A 10013-nucleotide genomic window follows, 5' to 3' on the forward strand; every position below is an offset into this window, starting at 1 on the left:
CATTGATTTTTCAGGAGGAATAATGACAGAATTTTTTTTTTAATTTGTTTTTTCTCCTGGTATTAGTTCTACTTGGTGTTTTTGTGATTATTTTCTCTTGGCGCAGCAGGGTGAATTGATCTACAAAATATTTTCAGGGATGGTGAAGGATTAAGTATCCCGCACAGATACTTCAATGCAACAGTTGTTACCCAGGACTGTGAGAGAAAAACAGGGTGGAGTAAGGGAGTTGTTCGTTTTCCTTCCACTAAGGTCAGCCTTAAATAACTCTCCCACCTCCCTCGGAGGCTGAGACAAGATAATAAGACAAAAATGTCAGAGCAAAGCACAGGGCCCCTCTATTTACAGCAAAGGCCAAATCGCTAACCAACAGATCGGAGCTTGCTTTCTAAACACCGATAAGCGGCAACTTTGAATTAACAGCCCCGGTTCCTCTGCTGCTGTAAATCAGCCTGACCCCGGCTGCCCGCAGCACCCCAGTGCCTCCCCCCAGCCAGGGGCTCTCCAGCAGGAGGAGGGGGCTGCACCAGTGGGCTTAACCCTCCTGGCCCCGGAGATCCCTGTGCCTGGCTCCGAACACCCCCCTGCTTCCCCTCCCCAGCCCCCTATCACTAACAAGCCTTATCAGCGGGATTTACACCTCCTTGTCTAGGAACCCATAGGAAGGCCTATGGACTAGTTACCGATGTGCATCCAAATCCCTAAAGTAGCTTTAAGTGCTCAAAACAATCCACTTGCCCAGTGATAATTAATGGTATCAGACCTGGGAGTTCCCGTTCCCTGAGATCAGAACACTCCACAGTGCGGTCCGGCTGACCACAAGCGGGAAAAGGGAACTTGTTCCCTTCTGCGAGTCCTCAGCACCTCCTGGCCCCAGTGCAGCATGCTGTGAGTGAGGAATGGCAATGCCAGGAAGATGGACGCCTGCGAGCAACCAAAGCTCATAAGAGCAATGGTGAGCTGGGTTTTTTCCACTGCCAGATGCAGTGTTGGGAAAGGTGCTTTGGCACAGAGCTGTGCCACACAGCAAAACGCCAAATGCCACGTGGATGGTGTTGTAGGAGCAAGGGAGACGGAGGAAAAAAATCACAGCTCCTGTCCCAAGCCAGCTGGGGGGACCTGAAGTGCTGAGGCTCGAGGTATACCCTGTGAAGGGGAAGGAGCATGCAGCACCTCCAGAAGTCATGGAGAAAAACAGGGGTTTGGGTCAATGTGCAGTGGCAGAAACCACAGAAGTATGTGACACAATGATTTACTTCCAATTCATGAGACCGCTTTACATCTGGGACAGATCCAGTCTGAGCCAGGATAAAAGCATTCCTTCATTTTTTGGCATTTCCCTCCTTAGCCACTTGCTGCTTTGACTGCTTGTAGCGCCCAGTTTTGGCACCCAGCACTTTCTGCTGTATCTGCCCATCCTTTCCAGCACCGTGACCAGGGACCAGGTCACCCTCTCCTCTGGTTCACCAAAGGCTTCTCCAGGTCCAAAGGGTATCTGTGATGCCACCTGCTGTGGAAGCCATGGTGGTGGCACAATTTTGGATAGTGAACAAAACTCCCTGACACACTTGATGGCCCCTCTCATGGCTGTTTCCTGAGGACTGGGTCCAGATCCTCTCTGTTTGCCCCCGTGGACTCGACAACACAAAGGACAGACGTGGTATCAGTGCTGAAAATGGGTATTTTTAGATCAGTGCTGATCAGGCTACTTTTCCAGTGCTCCTCCACTCAGTGGAAGTTATTTGTTACTTTTGTTTCTCAGTACTTGTCCTCTGGAAGGGCGTCATCACCTCTTCTAATGTTTCTCCATCTCCACCAAGGATTACTTCGGGCCATTAATAGCCACAGATTTAATCTTCTCCTCATTGATAAACAAACTAATTTGTTCTGCTGTGTCTGCTAATAGCTGTTTCTAGGAACTAATAACAGCTCTTAGGTGCTATTTTCTTCTTTACCTTCTCAAAAACCATGTGGCTGTTAATATTTTCATAGGGTTAAAAGAAGCATAGCTGTTTTTTCCATCTCTATTTATAGCCTTGCATATGCTCTTCCCAAAGTGGACAGGAAAGATTTTGGGAGCTTTACTCTGGAGTTCATTAAATTTGGTTGAGCTTACTTATGTAGCTGCACTTGTTAAGAGGTTTGAGCCTGCAGAGGCCAGGGGGACTTGAGCAAGGTGCAGCAATACTAATTCGCAAATTCTGTGCTCCCTGGTGAGCTGGGCTTGCCAAAGGCCACCATTTCCCTGTGAGAGGCATTATACATACTCAGGAGGGTTTGAGCCTCAGGAGGCTGTTCTCAGAGCTGCAGCACACCTGGGAACCTCCCTTGTTCTCCAAGGAAAGCTACTGGCTCTTTGGAATTGCTCCCTGGAGCATCTTCTGGCAGTGAGCTGCACCTCCAGGGGTGTGCCTGTAGTCACAGCCCTCTCTGCTCTTCGCAGCCAGCCCCGAGCTGATGGGAATTGATGGGTCACACCTGGCTGGTTACACTGAGCTCTGGGATACTGGGACACCCTCTGCTGTTTTATAAACCCATCCTGTGTGCTCTAAGCAGCAGGATAACGTCCCTGGCCTGGAAGAACCTGGAAGATTGTGAAGTCCATAGTCCAGCAGGAGCATCTTGCTTGAGCCTGGTGGCCATGGGGCAGTGGGGGTGGCTCACATGTCCTGCAGCCGGATTAGTTAATGGAAGCAGCCAAGATTACTTGTATCCCAGCCAGCATCCCCCTGCTCTGCTTGCACAACGCCCTCTCTGAAGCAAGGGCATCTCTCATTGTGTGACTCCAGATAAGCCAAAGCCTCTCCCTTTGCTACAGCAACCCCTTCTCTCCCCAAGGCCTCGTACCTTTGAGGACATCTTTGCAAGTATTCCAAGAATTAAACCTCCTTCTCAGTGCCAGGTTCACCTCCCTCCCCTTCATCTCACACCAGTGCCACTGCACATGTGCTTGGACACATCAGTGGGAGCAAAAGAGCTGGAAACCACATGGAAACAGAGAGCACCAAGGATGCTGGCCACCCCCAAAACCTGCTCTTGGGAATGCAGACCCCTCAGGATGACTGGGCTGTGTTCCAGCAGGCTGCTGGCACAGCACAGAGGAGCATTGAGGTTATTTGCTTCAAAGGCCGCTGAATTCACCCCACAGGGAAGAGAAGGCATATGGTCACTGTTGTGTGGATCCCTGCTATCCCTCTGGGACAATGCACACACAGGCACGGGAAGGACAGTGGCAGAGACTACAGGGCATTAGAGCAGCAAGGGAGATGTGGGTGGCATTTTGGGGCCCCTGGGTGCTGAGAACTCTCTTGCCTCCAGCCCTGACCTTTACTGTCACTAAGACTTGCACAAACTTGTAATTGTTAACTAGTTCCCCTGTAGTGGGCTTGTTATTTTTTCAGGACAGGGTTTGAAAATGTGAGACATCTACAGTAGTAAAGATTTTATTGTGCTGGCAGTGGACTGTAAAACTCGATTACATGACGCTGGGGATTGCCTAAACCTTGTTCCCACTGATGCAACTGCTCAGGCTTGGGGGGGATGTGAGGAAGGGAGGTGGTTTTGAGTCACGTCTGGAGGTTCTTTAGCATGAAGGGCAGGAGCAGCCCACTCCCACCCAGCCGCCCCCACCCTTCAGCCAAGCGAGCCCAACGTGGACATGAGGACCTGGGGGGATCACAGGAGGCATGCACAGCTGAAACAATGGATGAGTGCTTGGCTCATCACTGCCTAATGACATGAGAATCATGGGGAAGTCCAGCCTGGAAAGAGTAAGCGGAGATTTTTCTGTAGAAAAAGCTTTTCCATCTAGAAATGGGCTCCCCGGTTGGCCCCCTCTCTCAGTTCGCTGCTGACATGGGAGTTTTCCCTCTAAGACAAAACTTTCCGCAGTTTGTATCCGTTTTATATCCATTTAAATGACTGCTAGCATTTTTCATATTCCAGAGGACCATTTATGGTAAGAAAATACGTTTTCCAATAAATAATCAAAGTGATCATATTTTGGAAGGGGAAAAAAATCGTAGTAGGAAACTTTTGGAAAAAAAAATTTGGCCTGTGCTGAACATTGAGCCAGCATGATATCTTTTTTCCTTCCAATAAATCTTCTGGCTTATTTCTGTACCCAAACTGCAGTGAGCCAAGAGGAATTCCTGAACGCTTGGGTACAGTCAGCCCTTCCCCTGCTGCGGCATGCTGCAGGAATGCCACGAGCTTTTTGAAGATACCTCCAGGACTCGGTTAGCCAAGAGTAAGAGAAGCATCAGGCCAAGAACATGGCACTTTCAAAGCAAAATAAGGCAGCTTATTTTGCAACATCAGTGATGTAAGGCTCAGGGAAGGGGAAAGTCCAGCAGGGAAGCTGGCTAGAAGGGAGACAATAGTGGATGGAGGAGCCTCCTTACAAAGTCCTTCTGTCAATAAAACATGAGTTCCGGTGAGCTCAGGTAACATTCAAAAGTGCAAGCAGGAAAGCCCTAAATGACAAATCTCAGCATGTGATTAACCTGGGGAACACCCTGCTCAGGAGCCCTTCCAAGGCAATCACTTGACTGAGGTCTGCTGAACCTTGAGGAGTGCAGGCAAATGATTGCCAAGGGGATCTGGAGGGCAATCCTGAGCATTGTCCTCTCTGTGTGAGATTCCAGGTGCGAGGTCTCTGCTCTGGAGGAAGCACGAGTCACACAAGACTTCTGCTCTTGGCTTTGCCAACCTACTTCAGTTGGAGTAAAATGCCAGGTTTTATCCTAGGTAGCTGCTACTTCCCCACCTTTACCCAGTAGTAAGAAAGTCTCAGTAAGTGAATTCCCTGAACCCCTATCTTGCTGAAACCTGAGCCCTTCTCCATGGGTATACCACTAGGTCATTCAAGTACATCCAATATCTTTTTTGAGGGGAAGAGAGGCAGAGATAGTGTTACACATTGTGCAGAAATGCTATTAGCTGTAGTTGAGCATCACAACTTGGATTTATTAGCAGGGGGCTGAAAGACCTACATGGCAGGGGATGTAACTGATAACCTTGTCTTGCATCCGTTTGAGCAAATGGGTCCTGTCCCTGTGTGCTCATCAGAGATTTAGAGCTTCTCGGGAGCCTTTTTGCAATCACAGTCATTTAGCAAACATATGATACTTCACACTCAAAGCCATGACAGGGGCATATGGCACTTCCTACCTCCTAAACGTTGATGGATGGAATTACTTTGACTACTCAAGGAATCAAAGGCCTGGTTTGAATCTCAGGGCCGTGAGTTGATTTTGGTGAAGTTCCTTCTGTGTATGGAGAATCAGGCTTATTCTAAGTTAAACAAGCAAGAGAGTTCGAACAGATGAAAATATCTCCTACTCAGTGGTGCTGAGCACTTGCAGTCTCAAAAGTTGGAGCAATGGGAAGTTTGAAGATGATCTCATCCCCAGCATTTAAAATGGGCCTTTTCAGGCAGAAAAAAAATAAAAGGAGAAAAGAAAAAGAAAGTATACTTTAAGCAGAAAAAAAGTACAAGCTCGCTATTGGTGGCAGAAAAGTTGAGCTCAAAGGTACTTAAAAATTGGATAATATTGTGAAAAAGAGCAAGAGCAAGGTCTGTTGCCAAAATCAGACCCATAAAAGCCAGTGAACCACTGCTGACCCACCATCTATCTCCTTTTAAAAGCAAACTTACCAGCCAGAATGGAGATAATCAAATATCTCCTGGTTTTCACTGGGATTTACCAGAGATGTTTCTTGGTGGTGGAGATGGCATTTTGGACAGAGCCCCAGAAAAAAGAGCTGAGATACTCAGAGCTCCCACCTGCAAAGGGCAGAGACTGAGCCCTTACTCTGCTTAATCCCAAACAGGAATTTGAATGGGCAGGTGAAGGAGGGAACCTGCCTTTCAGTGGGAGAAGGGGAAAAGGCTTATTTTTTTTTTCAGAGACACAATTTCAAATGCTCAAGCTTTGTCCCTGTGCTGAGGGAAGATGACCACCCAGTGTCTCCTGCAAAATGCAGATGTTGTTCCTCCCCCTGCCCAAGCTGTGGACGCGTGTCTCTTGCTGTGCACCGCGTGGCCAGTGAGCCCGAGCACAATAATGTGTTTTCCTTCTCCTAACACCTGACAGTAGCATGATTTCACCAGCCACTTGGTCCCATTGCTGCATACTTTCCAAGGTAATATAAATCAAACAGATTAACATGTTTGCTTTTAATTTTACATTTTAGAAGCAGCTGTTGAGCCACCTCAATGCCAACAGTGTCTATTGCCAGCATTAGTGTCATTAGTGGTCATTGCAGCTGTAATAGCACCATTATCTCCTGCTAAAAGGGTCACTGATGGCTCAGGACAGAGCTTCGGGGAAGCGAAAAGAGCAGACTAAATGAGATGGAAACTGCAAACAGTTGCTTCTATCTTAACTTGCATAAAGACCTGTGGATGCTAAACAGAGAGAAATTAATTTGCACAAGTAGCAAAATTTTGTGCTAGTGTGTCATCAAGGAGGAGGGGCTCTTGGTAGCTCTTGTGTCACTTGGGCTGACATAAAGCATATAAATACGGGAAAGAGAGAATGGGGACATTACTACCAACCATCTTCACCCTTCAGAGTGAACTTCTCTCCACCTCTTGCTCCACTTCTTGGGTAAGTTGGACTGCCTCCCTTTCACTTTCTACCTGTTGTGCAGACCTGTCTTGTTAGGCTGATGAAGTGACAAGTGTGGCTTGTTGACCCAAGAAGATGAGGACATGTCTTTAAGGACACTGTGCTGGTTTTGGGCCATCATCACACATTACAGCCCCTTCTGAATGGGCAGAGGGGGTTTTTCCTCTGAAGGGTCTGCTGATCTTGGCTCTCAAGGGCACGAACATGGTATGGCTTGGTGGGATTGCTCTGCCAGCCTTTTGAGGTAGGACAGCAGGGAGCCTGAGACTGATGGAGCATGGAGATGGACTTAGGGTTATAGTCAGTAGTCATTTACTGTCACTCCTAAAAAATAAAGCTCTCCTTCCTTCTCAAACTAGAAGGTCCATCTCCTGCTTTGGTCTCATTTCCATGCCAGAGGAGCTAAAAGACATAAGATGCTTGATTACAACCTATTTTTACCTCCTAGACTTTCCCTGTGTCTCCTCTGCCTCTTCACCCTAGGTCTCCGCCTGCCCACCATGGCTCTCTGGATCCGATCGCTGCCTCTCCTGGCCCTCCTCGCCCTTTCCTGCCCCGGGAGCAGCCACGCTGCTGTCAACCAGCACCTCTGTGGCTCCCACCTGGTGGAAGCTCTGTACCTGGTGTGCGGGGAGCGGGGCTTCTTCTACCAGCCCAAAGCCCGGCGGGATGTTGAGCAGCCTCTAGGTGAGTGCACTGTGACAGCAGCGATGTGATGTGAGATGCAGCACTGCCTGTCTTTGACAGTGACACCAGGAATGTCTTCACGGGGAATGCCAGGAATACCTTCGGCATACCAACAGCACCACGTTGCTGGTGAAAGGCTCTTCAGGTTGAAAAGGCAGACGAGAGGGTGGGCAGGGAGAGAGGATTTATGAGGCAAAAGGAATTGTGCCTGAAAGCTCAGACTCGTCTATTTCTTTGCATGGCTGTTACACCAGCCTGGGAGTATTCATAGAAAATAAAGGTGGGAGGAGCTCAAGAAGCCTCTTTCTGCCCCAAGACAGCATCAGTTGTCCCCATTCTTTCTTAGCCATATTTGTCTGGTACGTTCATAAAAACCTCCAGAGAGAAAGCTTCTTCTGCCTCCTGGAGCTGCCCATTCCCAAGCTTAGCTGACCTTCTTCTTGAGTGTTTCTTCCCAACATCTAACCTGAACATCCCCTGCTGTAAATTATTTCTCGACTTCTTAATAGTGGACATGGGGAACAGCCTAGTCCTTTCATCTCTATGATTGCTTTTCAAAATATTTGAATACAGTTCCCATGTCTAGTTTTGACCTCTCCTCAGATACACAATCCTACTGCCTTCTTAGGTCACATTTTCTAGATCTCTAAACATGCAATTCTGCATTTGTCCACATCCTTGCTGACTGGTGAGGCCTGGAGAAGCACATTGAACATTCTGTCTTCCAAGCTTCTAATCAAGACTGTGAATAGATGAAGAAGAGACCCCTGTCTAAGTTGCATCCATTTCAATCCTCTCATTTCAAGATCGACCTTTATTTAACATGCCCTGCCTACAATACATGTCTCCCACCATTTCTCTTCCCATCACATGCTGTTTTCATTTATATCCAATTCCCTCTCCTGTATATGTAACCATCCTGTGAAATAGTCTTAGGGGTCTTTGTAAGGTGAAACAAGCTAGTGCCCTAACAGAGGGCTTGTCATGACTTTTTTTTTTTGGAATGTTATTTGCTCCATTCTCTGATTATTCATTTCTGGAGACCACCACAAATGGGTTGGAGGTTTCATTAGCCAAATTACCTAAATATTGTATAGAGAATTTTAATCATGACAACCAGAAGGCAAGTATTTGAGGATTTTCTGCCTTTTTTTTCAGGACTTTTGCTTGAGCCACCATCTCTTTGTCACACAATCTGGTTGTGTTTACTGTCTGCTCACAGCTGGCTTGAAGGATGAATACAAGTAAATCACGAAACCTTGACTAGCTATTTCCTCTTCTACTTAACATTGGACCAAATTTTTCCCAAATTTCCCTTCTAGCACACTAGCATAATGATTTTGTGTTTCTCTTGTGCCTTGTTCATTGCCTCACACTTTGGGGGCTTGGGGATTTTGCATCTTGTACTGTACTTGTATCGCCCTAGAAACCACATCTTATTCTCACTTTCCAGGCATTTTCTCTTTGTTGTTAAGGGCTCTTTTCTTCCTGCAGGAAAAAATTCACTGATTTATTTGCCATTTTCCATATTTTCATTGGGCAACTAAAACCTGAACAGATCTGTGCACAAGTTTTCAAGTTCTCACCAGCAAATAAGACGTTCTGTTGAGTGTTATCTGTGTCCAAATACCCTAATTTATCATTGCTTCTAAAAACTTGCCCCCAGCTGTGAACACAGACACACACAAATGCTTTTGCTGACAGCTTGGGGCTATATCCAGGAGCCAACTGAATCAGGCTGCTCAGGAACAGCTGGGAAATGCACCCAGCCTCAGAACTGGACTGTCCCTGCAATCCCATTAACACCCCAGTTGTCTGCCCAGGCTTCCAGAAGAGTGGGTAACTGCCTAAAGGGCTCTGGAGTCCCAAAGTCTTCTCTATAGAGCAGACAATCCCATTTTATCACCTCACTTACTAGTTGCTCACCCCAGGGAGGGTGCAGGATTTCTCTTCTTCTCCACACAGCTTCCCCAATAAAGCCCCTGTATCCCTTTATCCCTGGCACTGCCAATAGCCACTCAGCTTGGCATCTTCTGAACACCACAGGATTATTTTGGGAGAGGAAAAAGGGAGACTGAAGATGCTACATGCAGCATCAACCTGGGGAAACCTGTGCAATTTCCTTCCCGTTTTCCAGCCAACTCTGGATTAGAGATCTGGTGCCTGCTAAGGGGGTGTCTGCAGGGCTCAAGAGCCAGGGCTGATGCTGTGTGATGTCCCACAACTTCTCCTCTTCTTCCCTGGCAGTGAGTGGTCCCTTGCATGGTGAGCTGGGAGAGCTGCCCTTCCAGCAGGAGGAGTTTGAGAAAGTGAAGCGAGGCATCGTGGAGCAATGCTGCCACAACACCTGCTCCCTCTACCAGCTGGAAAACTACTGCAATTAGCAGCAGGGCTGGCGCTGGGGAGCTCGCGGGCTGCGGGCAGAAACTTGCACTTATGCTACTGCACCTTCAAAGCAATTGAATAAATGTTGTTGGATCTATTGGAAGGACTGTGTTGCTTCGTGTGTCCACATCATTTTGTATGCTTTAGGGTGTCAGTGTCCATGTTTGAGTGAGGCAGTTTTCAGCCATCGCTACAGATTATCCTCCTGCCACACAAATGACCTCCATGGGAGCGAGGGAGGGAGGGGAGAGGCTTTGGAGCAGGTATATGGAGCATCCACACCCCCAGTGCTTGGAGAATGACAAG

At 47.7% G+C, this 10013-nt stretch overlaps 1 protein-coding gene across 1 annotated transcript; it reads left to right on the top strand.

Moving 5' to 3' along the window:
- Positions 1–3342: 3342 nt before the first annotated feature.
- INS (insulin) lies at positions 3343–9734 on the top strand. Its single transcript, XM_088166593.1, has 3 exons — positions 3343–6598; positions 7102–7322; positions 9570–9734. Exons 1-3 carry the CDS (start codon positions 6543–6545, stop codon positions 9704–9706), a joined length of 414 nt encoding a protein of 137 aa, XP_088022719.1. The 5' UTR covers positions 3343–6542; the 3' UTR covers positions 9707–9734.
- Positions 9735–10013: the final 279 nt, after the last annotated feature.

Source organism: Sturnus vulgaris, chromosome 6 (assembly GCF_052056855.1).
Source record: "Sturnus vulgaris isolate bStuVul1 chromosome 6, bStuVul1.hap1, whole genome shotgun sequence".
NCBI classification, from domain to species: domain Eukaryota; kingdom Metazoa; phylum Chordata; class Aves; order Passeriformes; family Sturnidae; genus Sturnus; species Sturnus vulgaris.

Bases quoted from the DNA above. Each gene is read 5' to 3' on its own strand.
- INS (XM_088166593.1), top strand. From the start codon at position 6,543: ATGGGGACATTACTACCAACCATCTTCACCCTTCAGAGTGAACTTCTC. The intron at 6,599-7,101 runs TTGCTCCACTTC...CCTGTGTCTCCT, and splicing joins AGTGAACTTCTCTCCACCTC to CTGCCTCTTCACCCTAGGTC. The intron at 7,323-9,569 runs GTGAGTGCACTG...CTTCCCTGGCAG, and splicing joins GGATGTTGAGCAGCCTCTAG to TGAGTGGTCCCTTGCATGGT.